This window comes from Hibiscus syriacus, unplaced genomic scaffold, assembly GCF_006381635.1.
Source record: "Hibiscus syriacus cultivar Baekdansim isolate YM2019G1 unplaced genomic scaffold, ASM638163v2 tig00112370_pilon, whole genome shotgun sequence".
NCBI classification, from domain to species: Eukaryota; Viridiplantae; Streptophyta; class Magnoliopsida; order Malvales; family Malvaceae; genus Hibiscus; species Hibiscus syriacus.
Window position 1 is genome coordinate 376,033 of NW_024063316.1, and position 23,328 is coordinate 399,360.

At 33.3% G+C, this 23,328-nt stretch overlaps 3 protein-coding genes and 1 long non-coding RNA gene across 5 annotated transcripts; 1 reads left to right on the top strand and 3 right to left on the bottom strand.

Moving 5' to 3' along the window:
- Positions 1 to 1,366: 1,366 nt before the first annotated feature.
- LOC120178736 (kinesin-like protein KIN-14S) lies at positions 1,367 to 5,646 on the bottom strand. The gene is made up of 12 exons (XM_039184533.1): positions 5,438 to 5,646; positions 5,305 to 5,352; positions 4,739 to 4,869; positions 4,545 to 4,629; positions 4,195 to 4,458; positions 3,811 to 4,090; positions 3,368 to 3,529; positions 3,003 to 3,218; positions 2,855 to 2,892; positions 2,560 to 2,723; positions 2,351 to 2,464; positions 1,367 to 2,198 (listed from the first exon to the last, which is right to left on the bottom strand). The coding sequence occupies exons 1-12, from the start codon at positions 5,484 to 5,486 to the stop codon at positions 1,446 to 1,448; spliced, it is 2,304 nt and encodes a 767-aa protein (XP_039040464.1). The 5' UTR covers positions 5,487 to 5,646; the 3' UTR covers positions 1,367 to 1,445.
- A 2,806-nt stretch (positions 5,647 to 8,452) lies between these two features.
- Positions 8,453 to 11,716, bottom strand: LOC120178723. Of its 2 annotated transcripts, none has more exons than XR_005521536.1 (7): positions 11,613 to 11,716; positions 11,229 to 11,447; positions 10,846 to 10,973; positions 10,296 to 10,444; positions 9,722 to 9,933; positions 8,884 to 9,254; positions 8,453 to 8,739 (listed from the first exon to the last, which is right to left on the bottom strand). It is a non-coding gene; the product is annotated as an uncharacterized LOC120178723 (long non-coding RNA). The 2 variants fall into 2 exon arrangements; XR_005521535.1 differs by having other exon boundaries at positions 10,846 to 10,978.
- Positions 11,717 to 13,509: 1,793 nt separating this feature from the next.
- On the bottom strand, positions 13,510 to 17,217 carry LOC120178740 (mevalonate kinase-like). The gene is made up of 5 exons (XM_039184540.1): positions 16,912 to 17,217; positions 15,363 to 15,606; positions 15,026 to 15,276; positions 14,201 to 14,614; positions 13,510 to 13,849 (listed from the first exon to the last, which is right to left on the bottom strand). Exons 1-5 carry the CDS (start codon positions 17,036 to 17,038, stop codon positions 13,731 to 13,733), a joined length of 1,155 nt encoding a protein of 384 aa, XP_039040471.1. The 5' UTR covers positions 17,039 to 17,217; the 3' UTR covers positions 13,510 to 13,730.
- A 4,743-nt stretch (positions 17,218 to 21,960) lies between these two features.
- Positions 21,961 to 22,671, top strand: LOC120178719. The gene has a single exon (XM_039184507.1). The coding sequence runs from the start codon at positions 21,961 to 21,963 to the stop codon at positions 22,669 to 22,671; it is 711 nt and encodes a 236-aa protein (XP_039040438.1).
- Positions 22,672 to 23,328: the final 657 nt, after the last annotated feature.

Sequence of the window (23,328 nt, forward strand, 5' to 3'; positions counted from 1 at the left end):
TGCTGAGACAGAGAGATCTACCCCGACAGCTCAAAAAGGCAGGAGATTCGGTAGAAATAGTGATGCGGGGAACAGCCAGAAGGCTGTGACGGAGACTCGGGTAAGACCCGAGTACCGATCACCAGCGGGTGCTACTAGGGCGGGCCACGTCTTATTGTTGGTACATTCTCACTACTCGATCTGATACTCGGGATGGATTGGTTGTCATCGAGTCATGCTGTAATAGATTGTGGTTTAGGAAGAATTACTATCCGAGGTCCCGATAACGAAGAAGTGACGATCGGAGGAGAGAGACCCGATTCTCCCTCGAATGTTTACTTCGGCTAACTAATAGCTCAGAGATATATGAGAAAGGGGTGTTACACTTTGACGCTGTAAATCTCCGTTAACTTGGTGAAGAAACTGTGTAAGTGGAAAAACTACACATCTATGGTTTATAAAATGAATAGAATTAGTGTTTAAATGTTGAATCAGTTTACTTGTTGATGTTCTTACGAGTCACTTAACGATTCGCCTAAAATTTCTTACGTACTTCGGGTATAATTTGGACATTTATCTTTTTTTATCTTATCAAATAAAATTTAAAAAAAAAATTGAAGTGGATTTTTATTTCCAAAGTTTAGAATGAATTCGGAGGTGGTAGAACATCATAATCATGGGACCGGGACGGTTACGGGATCCGAATTCGATAAGTTTTGATTCGATCGAGTCAGATTTTTTATAAAAAAAAATTTGAGTTGAGTCCGGGTGGGTATTTTAAAAAAAATATGTTTGGGTCATGTTGGGTTTGAATTTTGAGTGAAAATATCTAACCTAACTAAATAATAATAAAAATTTATCTTATATATTTAAAGATAATTATAATAATAATTCTATATATTATTATTTTTTAACTTGATAATAATATTTTTCTAAAAATATATTTATTTTGGATAGAAACGTGTTTAAATTTTATCTTGAAAAATCAGGTCGAGTTTGAGTTGAGTTAAATAATCTCTAAACTCAAGTCAAATTAAATTTTGGGTAAAGGGTATGTTTTTCAAGTCGGATTGGGTTGACAAAAAATTTGACCCATGCCCATCTCTAACATCGAAGATCAACTAGGATAACCAAAAAATCAATTTACTCTGTCCCATGCTCATCCATGTCATGTATCAAATTGAACATAAGTATATGTGTGATGGCATCAACGATCTCACATAAATATATATTTTTTGAATAGTTCGTTCAATTTTTTTAATCATCGATAATACATATTTGTTGTTTTTTTAAGACTGAGGCCATGATATATTAAAAAGTACAAGAATGTGTACACTTGTTGGAGGATGTAACTAGCCTAGAAATCACACAAGATAGAATGGAACAAAGTGTGCACAGAAAGCACTGCATGTTCACTTTTGGTTCTGTTAATAGGAAGATGCAAAAGAGAATCAATTAGAGAATCTTCATTCCCTCTCGGATGAAGGTCGTAAAGGCAAAAACGACGACTTCCGGTAACTACTTTGCATACCTTTTAACTTGAGTGGACTCCATACCAACGATTTCCGTTGCAAAGCAACGACGGTCGGATGTCTCGGCTTCCATGGACCTCCCTGCATGGCGGGAGGGCTCCCCATGAATTTGCTACTTCCACTTCTCATGGCTGCAGGTGATGTCTCTGGCAATGGGGAGAAAAATCTAGAATATCTTGCCTTCCTGACATCCCGTGCTAACGACGGTCTGTCCATTGTACCGTTGAAACCGGACGCGGACCCACGGAGTGGTGTGGTCATGTGCGAATCGGGACGGATGGTAGCGATGGATACTCGTCGTTTAGGCTGAAGGACTTGAGCATTGGCTGTTGGAGGTTTGACAGCAATGGAAGAACGTCTCGGTTTCAAAAGGTTTTCTCTGTTTGTTGTTGGTGCCATCACGGTTTCGGAGTTGTTTTCTTTGTGATATGATGACGCTGTCATCGATATTCTGGATGTCTTTCTGTTGGAGGTGGCCAAAGGTGTTGCTGGGAGTATGAAGTTGGTGATTCTTCGTAGTGGTAACCTCACTTTTGATGGACCGAGTGGCGGCTTTTTATCCGTTTTGGTGTTCTTCGCTGCTTGTTTAGGAAGTGGTCTGGTAGAAGCAGAAGCAGAAAATACTCTGGTTTCCTGCTTTAATCGAGTTTTCCGTTCCTCAGCTAGCTGATTTTCCAGGTCACGAACCTGACATCAAATACCAAGCAATGAAAAATGATACAAAACACCAGGAAGAACAAAACATCCGAATCTAGATTGCTAATAAACGTTTTACGTTCTGAAAAAGGCGGTTCTACATCTCGGAGATAACCGATTCGGTTTGTTTAATATATGATTACCTTTTCTTGGAGACTTTTGCATATATGTTCTCTTGCAGAAAGTCTCAGCTGCAAGGATTGCACAATATCATGCAACTTCTTTGTTTCCTTGTCACCATGTTTCAACTTTTCCGCCTGTTAATTAATCGATAACCAGAAGTCAAACTAATTGAATCCACCTCAAATATTAAGAGGGGGAAATATTTTCAAATTTCATCAATTTGTCATACCACTTGCTTATATTTGTAGAGCTCAGTAAGGTCCACCTGTTTGTGGGCAGGACCACTTTCGACCCCCCTAACTCGGCTAGCAAAATTCAATGAACAAAGGGTCTCCCCGAGATCTGAACTCGATGGGCTGATCTGTACAAACATCACAGTCTTGCAATCTCCTCCTGCATTTCATGATTTTCCATTAGGCTGCCAAACATGAATACAGATCCTTCATGGGCAATCTTTCCAGCTTAACTAGGCTCAGAAAAAGAGGATCAACTTCCATCGATACTACGATGAGACAAAAGCTTACCTAGAGAGCTCTGTAACATATGTGTGAGCTTTGAGTTCCTGGTTTTCCACAGAAAAGGAGAAAGAATAAAGGTGTTAATGTTTTTTCAATCAGTTGTGAGCATGTATTATTCTTGTACGAAAACAAGGGTGGTAAGAGAGGGAGAAACCTGTAAGGAATATGGGAAGTTTTGGACGCAAGGGCGGAAATTACATCACCAAGTGCCGAGAGAGACTTATTTATGAATTGGGATTCCTTCAGTCTTTCACCTTCAACTTCAATCTTTCCAACGCGCTCACTGCCAGCTAAATCTACCAGCCATAGGTGACTCCTAGTCTTTTGGCCATTTATCAAATTTGTTCCCCTTACAGTGACACGCAACAAGCTGCAAAGAGGGCAAATCTGGTCATTATAGTTAAATGCACCAAAATTTTGTCAGCCTAATAACAAATGTTTTCTCATGTATTAGATCGCAAAAAGTCTGGCCTTTTAAACATAATTCACAAACAAAACAAAAAGAAAGCAAGATATTACCAGTGAGAACGACTGCTCATTTCATTGGCATTGGTAGCTCCAACTGATCTGACCCGGTTTCCAGACTTTAGTAGCTCCCAAACTTCCTCTGTACTGTAAACACTAGCTTCGACAACTCCTGGAACATCTTGTGTCCCATCTGTTGCTTGCTTGATATCCAACCTATATAAACAAAATGTAGGACTTCAAAAATGGAATTAACTCTCCAAATATGGGGTTTCTATAATCTTCTTTATGGAAGTCATTAAGCAGAGACTGGTTGGTAATTCTGAGCTTTATTTTATCATCTCGACATATTGTCCCTAAGAATAGTTATTAAAGTTTATGCCAATGGATTTCTTTCTCTATGGATATAAAAGTTACTAGATTGCAAATAAGAATCTGTATTACAATCAGACTTTAATAATTGGTCAACCGTATACAAATTAGCGTTTGGAATAAACCTTTTAGTAGGCTGGTTGGAGTTTTCTCCTAGCAGGTCCCTTATCTTTTCATTGTAGACCTCCATCATGCTGACAAATAGTTCATATTTCATTACACCTCCTCTATCTCCAGCAACTCGAAACAACTCCTCCAATGTCCTGTAATTAACTCCTCTATTTTCTGGTGTTCCCTCCATAGTAAATGTCTTCCCGGTTCCAGTTTGTCCATACGCAAATATGCAAACATTGAAACCATCCAATACAGAAGTGACAATGGGTTTGGTTCGTGCAAATACAACATCTATATAATTTAAAAAGAAAAACACAGATTTAAAAACTTATACAATAAAACTTGGTGAAGATATCTCAGGTCATGTAAGCTCAATCAAGAGATCTTAGGGGTACCTTGACCATCCTCAGGCCTAAACACACGATCAAACTTGAATTGTTTCTTGGAAGAATCAGAAGAAATTGTTTGTAGCTCAGCATCCTGAGACGAGTCAAATTCAACTGCAGAAGAGGACCCATTCGAGATTTCAACTTGATTTAGAGGTCTGCATCTGCAGAAAACTCTGATGTTTCCTTTAAGCTCAATCACTTCATTGTAAAGGCGCTTCCTCTCTGATGACTCATCTAGGTATTTCTTCTTCAGAAGCTCATATTCATTATCTATACCAAACAAGAAATAGAAAATCAATTCAAATAATAAAAAGAACAGAGACCCAATACTTTCGTTTCTTCAATCCACTACTTACTGAGTAACTGAAGAGCTCCTACAATGTCATGAGCAGGAAAAGACTTCACTTGATTGGACAGAACTTCATGCTCTGTCTTCAAATTCTGTGACACGAAGTTAATGAAAGTCAACCCCTTGAACCATTAATGAGAACATAAACAAGGAAAATATATACATCAAGCTTACGAAAAGCAATAGCCTACTCTATTTTACCTTGAGACTGTTACTCAAATTAATAACTTTATGTAATATCGGAAGAGTTGGCCCCTGAGATGGAGATATTTCTTGGTTCATGCTGGCCATAGAATCTTCACCCATGGAGTCGGTATTCTCTTCTAAAAGTTCTAAAGAAACAGCCAATGTTCTTCAAATTAGTGTCTAATTACTCAAATACTTTGAATAACACAATTTTTCCCAAATATGCTCAGTTGGACATTTTCAATGCACCAACATAAAAAGAATATTACAACAAATTTTCTAGCCAATACAAAGGAATCATGAACTGCAATCAATAGTGTCTAATTAATAAAAGAAAATGCTTAAAATCAACTCAGTTCATTCCACAATATTCTAAGTTCTGAACTAAACAAGAAAAATCACAAGAACCATCAATCACTTTTCAAGTATCCTCCAAGCAAGAATTTTCTAGGGCTTCAAACAAATCATCCCTAATTTCTAACTTTCCTTTCAGATTTAGAGAACATGTCATTAAAATTCACCTAAATGCTTTCTTCAAAGTAAAGAATGAATGCAAAAAAAGAAAATGAAAAGGAACTAACCAGTGTGAGAGTTCGAAGAAGACACTGTTCCATTCTCCACCGTTGGATCTACAAAAAACATCACGGTTTTTCACAGATCAGAATCGTAAATATAAAATTGAAGCACGGAAAGAAAGAAAATCGAAGCGCTAACCTTTATCAAGACCGATCAGATCGCAACTCTCCGAACCCATTTCAGCCATTTGATTACAGAAAAACAAGAACTCGATTGTTAGAAAGGAATAACTGAATGGAAAATTAAACGATTTGAGAAGAGAAATTGGGAGATTGAGCAATGCTAAGAGTGAAAAATTTCGAGAAATGAAAGAAATTGACAAGAGAGAGAGAGAGAGCGCTAAACTGAAGCGTTGAGTTTAAATTTTGAAATTTGGGGTTAGGGTTTTCGTTTGGATTCAAAATGCAGAAACGCCAGCCGTTGGATTGGCTTAGCTTTTATATATAACGGCTACTTTCATTTAAATTAAGGAGCGTATGCATTTGGTCTATAGTATATACAAGGTTGGATCTGGGTTTTTTAACCATTAATTTAAAGTGTTTTTTTACAAACCAGCCCTTAATCTGTACTTGATTTCCATTTAAGTACTTATGGTATTTTCTTATTACTCTAGGTGCTCACAAGTGATAGTATATGTTCTAAAAACTCTCAATTGTTTAACAATGAACATTCAAGTATCTTATAATCACTGGTGCTCGAATCTGATACCTTTAGAAAAAAACTAATCATTTCTTTAATCACTGAGATCGCTTGATTCTTATTACTTAAACTATTTTTAAAAAAAGTAGTACTTAAATTATCATTTTTCACAGTATGTCTAAAATGCTAATGATATTTAAAAGAATTGCCAATAATATTAGATCGTGAATCTCATTAAGCGATTTCAGTGGTTAAAAAATAATAATATTTTTTTGAGGTATTAGGTTTGAGTAGCTACGTTTGCATACTATGTAGATCATCAATAGTTAAGAAGATTATGAATCAATATTACTTTTTGTAATCATTTGAAACTATTAGAAAATAGGGTAAATCACACATTTAATACCTAAACTTTTATTTTTTTTAAATCATATTTGTTTAGTTTTTGTTTTATTTTAGTACCCGTCATTAAAAACTTAACGAACGAGCTGACGAAACATAGCTCCGGTTGACAAACGACCAATCCAAATGGTGGATCACGAGAGAATGATAAGTTGACCAATATAGTCTGATTTCAGGCCCATCAGATGATTGACAACAGAGATCGGATGATGAAGAAGTCAAATTTCATCGTCGGTTTGAAGAGATTGATCCATTTTTAGTAAAACAGTGGCTGGAACATGTTTAGGTAGGGGTGTTCATTTTTCGGTTTTAACCGAATTAACCGACCGAATCGAATTAGTTCGATTAATTCGGTCGGCCACTGAATTAGTTCGGTCGGGGAACGATTAACATTTTTTTCAATATTCGGTTAACAGGTTAATTCGGTTCGAAATCAATTAATTAACCGAATTAACTGAAATTATTAAATATGAAATATATTATATATATTAAATACATATTTTAAGCTCAAACTCATTAAGAATTAAAACTCAATTATTTTTAACCACACTAAACTCATTAAATTATTAATATCTAATTAAAATGTTAACCCAAATAAAAAATATTGTTATTATATTCAAAATAATCTAATTAAATAAATTATTAAAAAAAAATCGGTTAATTCGATTAACCGACCGAAATAACTTAACTTTGTTTGGTTCAGTTAATATTTAAAAAAAAGTTCGGTTTGGTTAACGGTTAAAGAAAAAAAAAAGTTTGGTTAATTTGATTAATGAAAATTCGATTCGGTTGGTGGCCGAATTAACCGTTTGAACACCCCCTATGTTTAGGGAGTCAAAAAGGTGAGGACTGTAAAGTTTGGGCTTCCTTGACTGACGGATGCAACCGACCGATGATTATAGGCGTGACGACCGACAAGCGCCCATCCATTAAGTTTTTAATGACGGGATACTAAAATAAAACAAGAATTAAACATTAGATATGATTTTTTAAAAAATTAAAAGTTTAAGTACTAAAGCAAACCAAACTAATTGTTTAGGTACTAAACGTATAATTTATCCTACAAAATAATATCCCGCGTATCAATCAACAAAATTATATATGAATCATTTAACTTTAAAAAATTACATAAATATAACTAGATTAATCGATAATTAAAAGCAAATTACTTTATAAATTACAATTGGATCACTCAATTTATCGATTATAACAATCCAGTCATTCAATTTATTAATGGTTACAATCATAACTAAAGAGTTAACATCCATTTAATTGAGTAAACATATCTTTATCTATGTCCGAAAATGTGTCGAATGTACTTCAAGAGAAATGAAAGGTAGTAGTATTATAAATACCTTGCTTTAGCAAAGCAAAGAGAAGGAAAGAAAAGGGGTAAATTATACATGTAGCTCTTCAACTATTAATTTTGATCTATTTTAATATCCAAACTTTCAACTTTTTAAAATTATATCAAATATTTAATTTTTATTTTATTTTATTGCCTCGTCATTAAAAACTTAACGGATGATTTATACATTACACCTTTTTTATAGGTAAATTGCATCATTCAACGCTCATCTATCTTCTCACTCCTATTTTGATCACTAAAATTTAACATTTTTAATTTAATTACTCAACTTTCAAATTACTTTCAATTTGATCACTCTAATTTTCAAATTTATTTTTTTTTGTTTTAAATTATATATTAATAAAATAATAATAAAACATTTCATAAAGATATTAATTAAATAATAAAAAAATTATGTCCCAAGAATAATAATAAAATGAATTAAAGTGATCAAAATAAGAGCAATTTAAAAAATTGAATAGTTAAATTGAAAATTTAAAACTTTAGCACCAAAGTGAGAAGATAATTGAATGATGTAATTTACCTATAAAAATATAGTGTCATTAATGTTTTAGTGACAATGTACTAAAATGAAATAAAAATTAAACTTTTAAATATGATTTTGAAAAAATTGAAAGTATAAATATCAAAACAAACTAAAATTGATAGTTTAAGTACTAAAAATATAGTTTACCCCAAAAAAAAATTGGCAAAATATGTTAACGCAAAATTTTTCATTGCACAATAACCAAGTTCAACCATTTATCTATCTTTTTTCCTCTTAATATTTCTAAACGTCAAACTCTTCCGCCATTAAAATGACGGTAGATTTTACAGTTCATTCGTCTTCCTACGCGTATAGACTTCCGGTATGGCCGGAAATTACGGCACAGAAGCTTAATAGAAGTCAGGCATGGATGTTTCTACGAAGATGACATTACCGAGTCTATTGTCAGAGATGGGAGAGTCTTCATCCCTCAATCGGATGCGCTTTTCCTCGCAGCATATACACGGCAAGCTGCAAACCCAACGACGGCTACGGCAGCTCCAACTGCAAAAGGTGAATCACAGAATTGAAAATGATCAACAACCCGACGTTGTGAGCGTGGCCATCGATATAAAATATTTAGAGACAAGGTAAAAAATGAGCAGTGCCATTAAAATCAAAGCAACTTTGAAGCAGTACAAGGAGTACCCTTTCCCTAATTTCCGGCTCACATTAATCTTCCAACAAAAGCACAGCCAAGGAACAGTAAGCCGAAGTGTCGAACTACATCGATGATTTAAGTGCATCGTGCACTTTAATGTTATTTTGTTCAGAAAAGAAAGGCAGAATAGTACTTGCCCCTGACCTATGTTACTAGATGCAGGTGTGGGTGCCAGATACGGGTATACTCCCGCACGAATCTGTTTTTGAATTTATTTTCAGATACGGGTATACTCCCGTGTTTCACCTGTCATGAACAAATACCGCTATGTCACAGGCAGCCAAAGACACTTTGGTAGACGGCAATTTTGCAACTCCATCTTCAGGGATTTCTCGCAAGAGTAGATTTTCTTTATTCCCTACAAATGAAATGAGAAATACACTCAGCCCAAGCACTGAAACTCAAAGCTACAATGAAGTCAACCAAGGTTCATGCTCAGAAGGATCCGCTAAGGAAACTATAAACTTTTATGAGCAGAACTTCCCGAACAACTTTCTTTGATAGTGCAAGGAGAATGTGGATTTTGATGGGTTTTCATCTCGAAGAACTTGTTTTATTGCATCTTAACCTTGTGCAACATCATTTTAGTGTACCCGGTTTATAGTATAGACTCTAGAAGAACAAGAAATGCAGATATACTAAAGTTCAAGCTACTTCAGCAACCCCCAATCCCCTCCGACATGGTTCATGGTTTCAACATACAAACACAAAATATGCAGTGGTTGGAGAATATGAATCAGAATATGGCCTACATTACGGTTAATAAGTTTGTCAATTTGAGGAAAAGAGAACTAGTTTATTAGGAAAACAAATTCTAATGAATACCTGCCAAGGAAAGAATTCATCAACGCAGATTTCCCAGCATTAGCTGGCCTGAAAACAAAGCACTGGAAAACATTTCTTTCTGATTGTTGCTTCTTTCGGTCTAGGTGCCTTCTCCTAGTCACACGGGCTGCAGATGAAGGATCACTGGGATACCCAATGTATATCAAGTTCTCCAAACTATAAGCTGGGTCTAGGAGTGTCATAAGGGCCCACTGCAGTGCACAATATAAATCATGAAATACAAGCACGGGCTGATCCATCATATAGCCAAAACCCCAATAGCCAATCTACCCAAATGCAATAAAAACTTCATTACAACATTTTCATAAGCAACCACGAATGTTAATAGAGTTTCTATTCATTTTTCCCATAACGGATTAATGTTTGAACTAAAAAGAGCCAAAACAAGAGCAAGTCAAAGTTTTCATAAGCCAATATGCATTAAAGTTCCCTGGAGTTAGCGTAGTGAACAATGAGTTAATTCTTATGAGATTACATGAAGTGTGATATCAGCAGGATATAGCACCATAATTTCAAATTAACCTCGAAAAGAAACAAGGGCCTGGATCTATACCTGAATGTGTTTAAAAGCTGAACACTCAATACAAGTTTCAATCTCCCGAAACTGTTGCATTATCGGTGAAATCACTTGAAAAAACTCACTTTCTGGTAGTCATCTCTTAAATCCAACTTTCAGCCGACTACTATGACAGGCACTTTCACCTGCACAACAAGAAAACAAAAATTTTCTTCAGTTTTAGGAAAGGTAGATTCATGAAAGAAAAAATTAGTCTGTGATCAACAAGGTAAACTAGTGAAATCCCAATTTAGTCAATTAGCGCTGGAAAACATATTTAAATCCTTTGAAACAGGTTCAAATACTACAAATAATAATATGTAAAAACATGATATTTTGTGAGTTTTTCCCCATATACACAACGACATTTTCCTCGTTCCCACCAACCTAGTAGAGTTCGGTCCGAAACAGTCACATGAAGTAGAATACTAGCTGGAAGAATAATGTTAAAAGGATTTTAACAACTTAACTTCACCTTAACGTTTTTTCAATGAAAATAATAAACTAGCACAAATACACAAGTACAAAAGCAATTTAGGATAGAAACCTCTAATTGCGGAAGTTCCGGAAACCAGAAAGTACTCAATCTGTTAAGGGTTTCAGGCTGATCACATGCATAAGTAAGCACAATCGCATCGGCTCGTTTCAGCTCTTCTGCTAGTTTACCTTTATCCTCTGGGCTAACAAATCCGAAAAGGAAAAAAATCAAAACTTAAGCCAAAGCATGACAATAATCAAAGCAAACATGAAATATCTTATCACATTCTGCTTCTTTATCACGCTAAACCAAGTATGAGCTAGGTTGAAGCTAAAAAGCTATTACACAAAATTTACAATTCTTCAATTGGGTTAAAATTACTGCTCCGAATAGAGTCAAATATTTATAAAGGAAAAGGAACGTTATATAGAGGATAATTAGTAGAAAAATACGTCGCGGAGGTGTATCTGATGGTTATAGGAACACGGTCGGGGTAGAAATCTTCCGGCAACCGAGTAGGCGGCAACAGCCGTGGCACATTCGTCGGGAAAGTCTCAGCAACGGCCGTCACAATCAAGCTCGACTTTCCAGTGCCTCGGTCTCCGGCCACCACGATTCGGACACGGTCTTCCCTTCTGGATTCGATGATTTAGCCGTTCAAAAATCTAAAGCTAAAAACAAATAAAAAAAAGTGAAGAACATAAAATAAAAATAGCTAAGCTACAGTGTCAAAAACGTAAATAAAAAGTGACGTTGAGGGCGAAACTGTTGTTTTGAGAAACAATGAATGGAACTATGGAAGTAAGGGGTAAGGGAGTGGCAGGAAGGTAAGTAACCTGAATATTGAGATGAACGGAAGGTGGATGTTTATTGTTATGGTAGCGAAGAGAGCCCGCCGAAAAACCCTAGGGAGAGGCGGCCGTGGCGGTGGAGGTGGAGGACTGAGGCTCTACTAAAGAAATGAATGCATTTATTTGCTTGAAGTGTACAGTGGCCGTTTAAATTAAGAGAAAAAAGCGACAGTGACCGAAAATATCTTATAATATACGATTTTAATCAACTTTTTTTTGATTAAAATCAAAAAGGCAAAAAGGCAAATCAAAAAAAAAATTGATTAAAATCGTATATTATAAGATATTTTCGGTCACTGACGCTTTTTTCTCTTAAATTAATATAGGCAAAAAGGCATAAGAGATACCCGAAATTTAGAAAACCCAATTTGACCCTCATATTTTTTTTTCTCAATATGACCCTTCAATTTAGAAAATAAATCTAATATGATCATTTGACTAACATTTTTCATTGTTGACTGTTACAGTGTTGATGTGGCAGTTCATAATGGTTGATAACGTGACAGATGACATGACAAATAGATTAAATTAATATAACTCAAACATGGCATATGGACAATTACATCGACACCGTGAACTATCATGTTAACATTGTAACTATCACACTAACATCAAAATGATCAACGACGAAAAAACATTGACATTATTGCGTTTGTTTTTTGAGTTAGAGGATCACGTTGGATTTACTTTCTAAGTTTGATGATCACATTAAGAGAAAAATTAATATGAGGGCTATATTAATTTTTTTTCAAAAGTACAAACACCTCTTATGCCTTTTTGTTGTTAATATATATAGATAAATTTGCATATAAGATGTTTATTAGAGTTAATTCTACACTGTCTTAAATTATACTAACTCTTATTTAAAATTATTTTTTATTTTTTAAAACATTTAATATTAATCCCCAAATTATGAATTTATTTAAAATTGATCTTAAATTTTAAAATATTTTATATCAATCTATAAGCTATTAAAATATATAGATAAATTTGTTTTAAATTAAATTTTTTGAATTCGTTGAATGATATCAATATTAAAATATAAAAAAATGTTATGATACTCAATAATCACATCAGTATCGATAACATTAAAAATCTAAGGTAAATCATATATTTAGAATCTAAACTATCAGTTTTTAAAATTTAAACTATCAGTTTTTAAAATTATATCTAAAGTTTAATTTTTGTTTTATTTTAGTACCCGTCTTTAAAAACTTTAATTTTTGTTTTATTTTAGTATCACGGTTAAACTTAACGTTAAATTTTGAAAAAAAATGAAACTTAACTACTAAACCGGACCAAAATTAATAGTTTAGGTATTAAATACATCAAATTTTTAACGGTGAGATACTAAAATAAAATAAAACTAAACGTCATTTGAAATTCTCACAAAGAGTTAATGATCATTTAAATACAGGATGATTTTGATATTATATCAATAATTCAATTACATAAATTAAATTTTAATTAAATTAAAAAATAATTAAATCTTGGCAGGTTTTTTTTTGTCCCTATAATAAACCAAAATTATCATTTTCGTCTTTATTGTATTTTTGCATCAATTTGACCTTCAAAGTTGTTTAATTGTATCATTCTATATCGTACCCCCTAAATTATAAACCTTAAAGTTTAAATTTAAGATATATAATTTAGGGTTTATAATTTAAGATTATGATACAAAATTATGCAATCGAACAACTTTAAGGACTAAATTGATACAAAAATACGATAGATACGAAAATAATAAATTTAATATACTACAGGGCAAAGTTATCTTTTTACCTTAAATCTACCAGTTAAGCATAGTATAAAGACTACTACTATTTGATTCAAACCCGAAAGCATTGATGAAAAGATGGTTAAAACGGCAAAGACAACAAACTGGTGCAAATTCAGGAAGAAACTACAACAAACTAATGTACAGAGGTGAAGAAAAACAGCTACAACATAGGTTGTCTCCTGTATGTTTTGCTGTTTCGGCTAACCCGAAAATCGAGTATACAGAAAACAGGAGTGAATGGAAATAGCTATAACATCGATATCATCTCTTCGTGTTGTTTATTCGGAGAGAATCTTGTTACGACTAGAACATGCGAATGTAAATCAGGAAGAATGACCAAAGGAAATTTGGACACCGTTACCACCGATCCCGGCCGTGAAACACTGAAAACCGAACGATTCGAGCTCTTCCACTAGTTTATCAATAACTGCTCCGGAGACATCTGATTCATGTTATCAAGGGAACAAGTGATGGAATTGGAGATTGAAGAAGGTACTAATAAGGCAGCAAAGAATAGATCACACTGTAAACAAAAACATGAGCAAATCGTGATTTATACGAATCAAAGTCGAAAAGCAGTATCTTATCGAAGTCTATCTTATTCCGACGAGCCTCTGCCCCTATTGGCAGAAAGATGCAAGAGAAACCATTGTATTGCAAACAGATTCAATCTTATCGAACCCATCTAGGCCTTTTCATCGGAAGTAGAGTCGACTGAATATCAAAACGACGAAAAAAAAATAATTGGCAGAGGAATAAGCATTCAAATAAAAGCGAACACGAAAGAGGATACGGGTCGGTAAGAGTGTTAGCACGCAACCTCCGCCTCCGGCTCCGGTCAGCTTGGAAGCTAGCTTATACTCCATTGTTGTCTGAAGAATAGTTTCTATAGATGCATGGCTAACACCAATAGAGAAAAGCAAACCCTGATTCATTTCCATCAATTCTGCAAGCTTCGCTTCATTAGCGGATAAACATAGATCATCCGCAGCATGCGACTGGATGATGGTAGACCATTCATCACTGATAGCTTCGATGGCGTTTAACATGGAAGACATGGCATCGGGATGCCTCGATTTCCTTGCCGAAACATTAGCAACCAATGCCTTTGTATCCCTCCCGACTTTTGTGTTGGTAATGAGCATTCTCAGTGGCATATTGGAATCAATACGGGTCATAACACCGGATTTGAATTTAATTACATTGCCTGTTCCGTTAAAACAATAAGTTAAACACATAGATATCGATAAATATATTATGCATTTACGAGGTAAACAATAACCTTCATCGAGACAGAAGATATAAAACCGACAATTCAATTCAAAATGCTAGCACATTATGAGAGAACAACTAAATCGTTAACACTAGTTTCAGAAATACGGCTTATTACAATGATATAGAACACCTTGCTTAAGCTACTTTAATGACGGTTTTTCTCTACCCAACCTTCCTTTTAGATTTTTGTTGTTATCAAATTGGTCCCGAAACTCAAATTTGTTCCAAATTGTGGTTGGTTCGGGATAATGATGCAATGATAGAGGGGCAACAAATTAATTCTTAAAAGAATTTGAAGAAAAAAGCATGAATATTTATGAATCACTTTGAACAAACTGCATACCAAATGTGCTAACCGAGTTGTCAACTCCGGAGGGCCTTCCATGAATTATCTTCTCCCCTTCAAAAGCCCACTTGTTCACCAATTCAGCCTCAGCCTTAAACGTGAACCATCCTTTTTGGCTTACGTCCAATTTCACGGAATCTGAAAGGGCTAACAGAGCTGCTGAAAGTGCAACACAATATGCAGCCGATGAGCCCAGACCCGCACCCACTGGAAGCTCAGAAGAAACAACGACTGTAGCTGGCTTAAACCTGGCTCGTTGCATCAATACGTCAGAAACTAGATACTTGAGACGATAATTATAGTTAAAAAGACTAACATGAGGCAGCATACAAACCCTAAGATAGAGGTGTACAACCAAAGAAATGCATAAACCCCAGAAGCAAGTCCGATCTTTGAGTCAGGGAAACTTTTCTCATCAACAAGAGCAGCAAGAGATTTAACGGTCTCCAGTGAGCATGATGTGGGTGTTGAAGAAAATGGAGAACCTAAGTGAGATAGCACTTCTTTGATTCTTCCGACTGGCCATGAAAAGTCTAATCCGATGTCATTGAGCTGAAGTTTTATCGTATCTTCACCCTCTATGGAAAGATCAAACACAATGACATGAAAAAAAGCTACAAATATTAAGTTGCAAAACAAGGCCATGAATCTTATCAAAGTGCCAAAGATAATACAAACAAGAAACCAAAATGGATCAGCGGACCAAGAACTGACATGATAGGATCGAATTTCGACTTCTAAAGCCACTAATTTAGCATAAAACTATAGTGAGCTCAATCTCGGAAACTTTGTGGCCACACACATAGTTTGCTAAAAAGATAAGTGCTGATAAACACATATGAAGAAACATTTAAACAAATCAAACATATCTTCACACGACCGTCTTCCAAAACACATGACCAAATCCAATTTATTTGATCCTGATTAAATGCAAATTATAATCAGCTCGATCTCCTAAACTTTGTTCCTACAGACTTAGTTTGCTCAAAGATAAGCACCAACAAACACATCCAAAGCAATATCTGCAGAAATCTAACATATCTTTGCATGACTGTCTCTGAAAACAAACCATCAAATCCAATTTATAGGATCCTAATTAAAACAAACTAAAATCAGCGCAACCTCGGGAACTTTTTCCCCAAGTACGCAAATACTTAGCTCTCTCAGAAGATGAACGGCCAACAAACATATACACAGCAACATTTAGGAAAGAAAAAAAATGCAAACATATCTTCACACGACAATCTCCCGAAACAAACCATCAAATCTGGTTTATTGAATCCTCATTAGAAGCAAACTATGGTGAGCTAAATCTCAAAAACCTTGTTCCTTCATAATTAGATTGCTCAAAAGATGCAAAGCAACATCTACAAAAATCTATCTCCCTAGACAAACCATCAAATCCAATTTATCAGATCCTTATTAAAAGCAAACCATAATCATCTCAACCTCAAAAGCTTTGTTCCAACATAATTTTCTCAAGGTATAAGAACTGACAAACAAATAAAAAAAATCAACGAAGGCAAAGAGTTTAGTGATAACTTCCAAAATTTACAGAAATTTCACATAATCTCAAGAGAGGATCTTTCAACCAGCATTTAACAGAATAAAAACTATGGTAACATTAAATTCCAACCTACAAATCACCAAAAACAAAATAGCAATTGAGTGAAAAAATCATTCAAAACAATTTTGTAAAACTAGAATAAAACTCCATATAGGATAAAAAATTATCAGCAAATCAAAATTTTTACAGAATATAAAAACAACCCAACTCCAAAATAAACTCCATTTCATCAAATCAACCCAAGAATCATCATTTTTTTAAAATAGTTAATTACAAAACAATTAAATGAATAAAAGCAATAGAAAGAGAGAGCTACCAGAACGAAGACGAAGAGAGACGGAAGTATAGAGATCAATGGAAGAAGCAACGGCAGTACATCCATGAACCACAGCATGTTCACCTGCGAGAATGATCTTCCCCGGAGCTCTGGCAGTTACCTCCATTTTTCTCTCAGATTTTTCTTGATTAAAATTGTTGAATTTGAGCTTTTTAGTTTATTACTGATTGGAGAGGAAACAAGGGAGTTCTTCGCCACCGCGGGATTTTAATAGGGGTTCCGTCAAAGTAACGCGGCCGTCAGAGGAGACCGGAGAAGACGGAGATTTAATTAGGTGTGGCGGAGAAAACTTAGATGGAAATGGTGGTACTTACGCGCCATTTAAACCAACCTAAATTCCCATTCTTGTTTTGTTTGTTTATTTTAATTCATTATTTTTTTGACTTCAGATTGGTACCATGCCCACGCGACTTGCTGGCACGTGAACTCTAAACTATAAAATATGTGGGACATTTTGTTGTTTTATTAATACTAAGTAAATACAATCCAGTGTTTGTTCATAAATAACTTGTAACTTTTCGATATCGAACGTTTATATTTTTTATGTATATGGTTCTTGAGCTCGGATTCATAAGAAATAACAATGATTCATTTATCACGGAAGTCACTTAGATTATACAATAAATAATTATTTTTTAATACTGGAGATAAATAGAGAAACATTTTGTTTATGTTCATTTATCGAGTCGGATTAAGATTTTATTTCAATTTTTTTAAAGTTTAAAATTTGACTTAATTCAACTCGTTTAAATTATTCATTTTATTTTATTAATATTTATATATTTTATAATTAAATTTAAACAAATATAGTAATTCATTATATGTAAATCTTATAACATATCTACGATGGTGATGTATCTCGAGCAGACCAAACGTCGTTTTAAGTCTTTTCCTAATTTTCATATTTCTTTAGTTCAACGTTCTTGCAATGTGATTGTTGATTGTTTAACTAAATGGGCTCTTCATCATTTGTCTTCGTTGTTTTTTTGGCTCGGTTTGTCTCGAGATTATCTCTTCGGAGGTATTGAAACGATGTACTATCTATTTAATTCAAATAGCTAGGACACTCTTTTTCTCGTATAGGGTCAACACTTTCGTATTAGGTAAAAGAAGTTTTTAACGAGACTTACTATCTTTTGAAGAACAATAATATAATATAGAACTTGATCCTCACATTGCATTTTATTTTGGTGTGAACTATGTGTATCCTCCTCTATCCATTTAATGATATATACAAAAATTAATCTCACCGAGTCAGGCAAGATTATATGAGCAACAAAACTTTATCTTCAAGTATTTAATATTATTGTATTTATAAGATGTCAAAACTCAAAATTCATCCAGCGACATATCGATTTTAGTGATAAAATGGAGTATTATTATTTTTAAATGTTTCAAGTTCGAACAATTATATTTACAGGGTGTATAGTCATTGTCAGTGACTAAAAAAATTATAAATACTAATTTATTTTATATTTTTTAAATTTCCTTAAGGAGGACACTATTTTCTAAAAAAAATACTTGAGGAATTGATTGCTAATTTAGTAAACCTTGAAAGTAAGGCTTTTTGAACCCATTATTATGGGTGGATATTTGACTCAAATCTGATGAGTTTCAATTGGATCTGATCTAATAGATCATTTTAAAAAGGCTTAATGCTCAAATAAGTGCTCAAACTATAGTTTTTGTGTCAAATAAGTGTCTACATTTTTTCTGTCCATCTGGGTGCCTAACGTTACAAACATCAACACTTTAGGTGTCCGGACCGTCAACGACTTAGTTTTTCCCGTTAAGTGACACGTTTCGCAACCTGATAATTTTGATTTTTTTTTTAAAATATTAGAAATATTATTATATTTATAAAAAAAACTAACTTTTCTTATATTATAAAACAACCCAAAATCTCAAATCCTAACCTTAATCCGCTGTCATCACCCTCTCCGGCTATGACCACTGCCACCGACATGGTCCGTGCCATCATCCTAGTTATATGTCATCGTAGTTGTTGTCGATTCACTGTTGGAATCGTGTGGGATCGTGATTTTTACCCTAGGGTTCGCGAGATTTAAAATGTCGATTTGTAGACGATCGATCGTCAATCGATCACAATTTCATAGGGGTTTTGGTCTTCGGGGGGGAGAGGTGGTCGGGTGGAGCTTTTTTGATAGTTGATGTGGGTTTAGGGGTTAAAATGAATGTTTTCAAAGTTTAGGGTTATTCAAAATTTATTTGTTTTATTTTTAAAAAATATATATATATATTTTTTTTAAATTTTATATGATTTTTTTAAAAATTACCAGGTTGTTACATGTGCCACTTAACGAGGAGAACTAACACTATTAACGGTCCAAGTACCTAAAGTGCTAACGTTGGTAACGTTAGACACCCGGATGAACAAAAAAATATGTAGGCACTTATTTAGTACAAAAAGTACAATTTTGACACTTATTTGGGCATTAAACCTTTTAAAAAATCAAGTCGGGTTGGATTTTTTAAAGATTGAGTCAGATTGAATCTAAATGTGAGTTTAGAGTAAAAAAATAACTTATTCGACCCGAGAAAACAATCTAATTATCTATTATATATTTAAAAATAATTATACTAATACCCTTGTTTTTAAATTTCTCAGTTATGTTATTATTTTACCTAACAAAAATAGAAAATAAAATAAATAATATAAATATATCAAACCGAATATAATTTCTTACTCTAAAACTGAATCAAATTAAATATACTGAGCCAAAAACTAAACCCAAAACAACCTTCGACCATCCTACTTTAGTGTTAATTTATCAAAGTATTTGTACTGCACGCGCTTGAACGGCTGTGGGGAGCTGGAAAAAAACAGTATGAAGAAAGCTAACACTTGTTTAATAATAGCAGTCTTTTAGTAAAAAAAAGGCTGAGATTATACCACTGGAATTAGTCCAAAGTGAAAGTCCAAATTTTGAACATGTTCTTCAAGGCCACCTACCCCTTTTATTTATTTATTTATTTAATTTTCAACACATTATCTCATATGATTCAAATTAGTCAGTAAAAATATATTTAATTATTCATATATTATATTTATTGAATATTAAGTTGATTAGTGGGTGTTGTTAATATTATAAAGGCTTGAGCGACAATTTTATTTATGTAGTAGACATAATTTATCATTTTCGTCCCTATTATATTTTCGGATCAATTTAACTTTTAAAATTGTTTGATTGCATCATTTTGTACCCTACTCCAAACTTAAAATCTTAAATCATAAACTCTGAGTTATGGTTTAAGGTTTAAGATTCTTGGTATAAAGGTTACGAGGTTATGATTTAGGGTTTTAAGTTATAGGTAAGATATAAAATGATGAGATTGAGTAATTTTTAGGGTTAAATTAATATGAAAAATATGACAGACGAAAATGATGAATTTGGTCCATTACAAGGGTAAAAATTACCCTTTTACCTATTATATAATTTTCATGAGATCATATGTTCAAATATATTTAAATGTAATTGTATTTGATTCAAGAATTTGAAGGTTAAAAATAATTTGAGGGCATTTCATAATTCGGATGTCTCCTACGGAAGCTGCTCTCAACCTAGTGTTGGGGGCAGCCTACTATCTTACCTCCCCTTACCCCCATAACATATGTGAACAAGGGACAACCATTAAGTTATTAAATAATCAAACCTTTTAAAAGGGATGAAAAGGTAAATAATAAATATAGAATTAGGACACACAGTCAATAATTTTTACGTTTTAAGCTACTTTTTGAATCATTGGATTGATTTAGTTTAATGATTTGGATTAAAGTTTTTAAATTTAAGAATAATTCACTTTATTTCGTGAAAATCTTTTCAATTAAATCATCTATTTCCGCTCCTCGAACTATCTATATTTGACCTAAAAACTTGATCCATCTTTGAGGATACTATTATCTCGAGTTAAATTAGATTAATAATTTTTATCCCAAATTTTAATTTTACTAAACCTCATGTATCAACACAATCCCAATTTAATTTTCAAAACTAATTATATTATATTAAATTAAAATCTAGCAAATTTAGATAAAATTGTAACAAAAATTCTAATTAATACATATAATATTTATATATTTCAGAAAATATATATTTTTAGGAAGAGAAATTTTCTATATTTTTAGGGTAAACTACATGTTTAATACCTAAATTATTACTTTTGTTTTATTTTGGTATCCAAAATTTATTTTTTTTCAAAATGATACCTAACATTTAATTTAAGTTTTACTTTGGTATCTCGTTGTTAAAAATTTAATAGTGATGTTGATATATTATCATATGATAATATCACGTCGTCATTGAAAAAATGTTATATAAAGAGTTTTGTTAATGACGAGTATAAAATTGAAATTAAAATTAAACATTAAATATGATTTTTAAAAAGATAAAATTTAAGTACCTAAATAGAATAAAAAAATTTGTAACTTACCTAATTTTCTAACAACTTTTATACTAATATAAAATTAAAATTAGAAATTAGAACAGGGGCTGGGACCTTTGGGAAAACATAGCGACAACGATTATATAAATTTAATTAAGATTCAATTAATTTTTAACGAGTAACGAGTAACGAGTTCAATAACAATTTTCTTAATAAATATGATTTGAGAAAAATTTTAACGAATTTAACGAACAATGAATTAAATCGTTCAATAACTTTTTAACAAGCACACATCAAATATTACTTAAATTATGATCGATTCGCTCGATAAATTCTCTAACTCGTGTACCAAAATGGCATGGAACCGATTGAACCGGGCTGGTAGCCTGGGCCGAGAATGGTTTGTGAATTATCAGCCTAATAATATAAGGCTCCGTTAAGCCAATCAATATTTAAAAATAAAAAAGATTTGTGGAGCTCATCCGCCAAAATTTGTTCTAATTTTCATCTCAAAAAATTCGAAAAATCCTCGGCACAAATTCTTTTAACATTCGAATCATCAGATTTTCATTTTGTTTTTTACAAAACTTCTCCAGTTCATTATCAGGAAATCGAAACCTAACAATGCAGTCCACAATTCAGTTGAAATCTCAATTTCTTCACTCCAGAACCTATTTTTTCTTAAACCCATTTCTCGAATCAACAATTTCCCTACAAAATTTCAATGATTCATCGAAATCTCCCGTTTTCACCGCTTCTCCTTTGTTTTCACGCAAAACCCAGATCCAAAAACCGACTGTTTGCGCAAGAAAAAGCCAAAGAAGATATGGGTCCAAAAGATCGACGGATTTAGCGCTTGAATTGATCTCATTCCTGGCTTCAAATCTCAAGGTTTTACCTCCACCGTTGGATCTGTTCCTTCAACATTTAGTTGCTGCAGACGGTGAAGGCCCCGGATTCTTGAATGGCTTCAATGGAGGAAGATTTTATCAATGGAGAAGACGAAGAGTGAGAAGAAGAAACGGGGGGATATTTTTAGGGTTCTTAGTGATTTTAGGGTCTTGCGTGGTTTGTCTGTTTCTTGGGAAAGACGTGAGAAGTGATTTACTCTTTGGGATTTTAGGGTTCATCTGTTTTGTGCTTGCATTGATCAAGGAGTGGAGAAGGGGGTTTAAAGATTGGGTCTTTGGGTTTGTTTGTGTTGGAATTTTGTTAGGGCTGTGGTTTAGTAGAAATGGAGGAATGAAATGGATTAAAGAAATTAGGGTTCCTTCATCTTCTTCAGTGATGGAGATTGTTAGGAGAGGCAAGAGGAGGGGTAGGTGGGCATTATAAGAGTGAAATTCTGATTTTTTTTTTCATTTGGGATCTGCAATTTCTTTCAATTGTAAATTTCATTTGAGTTTTACAATTTCAATCAATCTTATTTTTTTTAGTAATAATGATTAATTATGAGTAAATTTTTACTGTTAAAGTTTTAAAAATAATAAAATAATCATTAATATTATCGTGTTATAACAAATATTTAATATAAAAGATTAAGTGATAATTGAAAGATGATTTGTGTACCAGTGATTAATTTAAGTACTAAGCAACTTTTTATTCTATTGTTTAAGTAAAATTTCAGGTTCGAAGTTTGAAGTTTGAACCCTTTATGATTGTTAGAGCTCTTAATGTTTGTTGTATAATTGTTCCCTTAATTCATTTTTGAAGGGTTTCACAGGGTATGATTAAGTGACGTTTGTGATAAAAGAATTATCGTTATTGAACTCCATTCATTTTTGAAGGGTTCCCTTAATTCACCGGATTTATTACTTGTATTCTTGATTTCTGTTAATGAACTCCATTCATGCCTCGGCTTGAAGTTCGAATGATTACGGAATTCTAGTCTTTAAAGCGACTGCATTCCGGTGAAAACTTTTTTTTATTAATGTGTAATTATAAGATAATATCTCAACCCTTTGATCTTGAAGGCTCACACATATAATATTT

Bases quoted from the DNA above. Each gene is read 5' to 3' on its own strand.
- LOC120178740 (XM_039184540.1), bottom strand. From the start codon at position 17,038: ATGGAGGTAACTGCCAGAGCTCCGGGGAAGATCATTCTCGCAGGTGAA. The intron at 14,615-15,025 runs GTATGCAGTTTG...TTAACGGAACAG, and splicing joins CAACTCGGTTAGCACATTTG to GCAATGTAATTAAATTCAAA. The intron at 13,850-14,200 runs GTATCCTCTTTC...AACATGAATCAG, and splicing joins GCTAACACTCTTACCGACCC to ATGTCTCCGGAGCAGTTATT.
- LOC120178736 (XM_039184533.1), bottom strand. From the start codon at position 5,486: ATGGCTGAAATGGGTTCGGAGAGTTGCGATCTGATCGGTCTTGATAAA. The intron at 5,353-5,437 runs GTTAGCGCTTCG...TGTTTTTTGTAG, and splicing joins TCTGATCGGTCTTGATAAAG to ATCCAACGGTGGAGAATGGA. The intron at 4,870-5,304 runs GTTAGTTCCTTT...CTGTTTCTTTAG, and splicing joins TTCTTCGAACTCTCACACTG to AACTTTTAGAAGAGAATACC.
- LOC120178719 (XM_039184507.1), top strand. From the start codon at position 21,961: ATGCAGTCCACAATTCAGTTGAAATCTCAATTTCTTCACTCCAGAACC.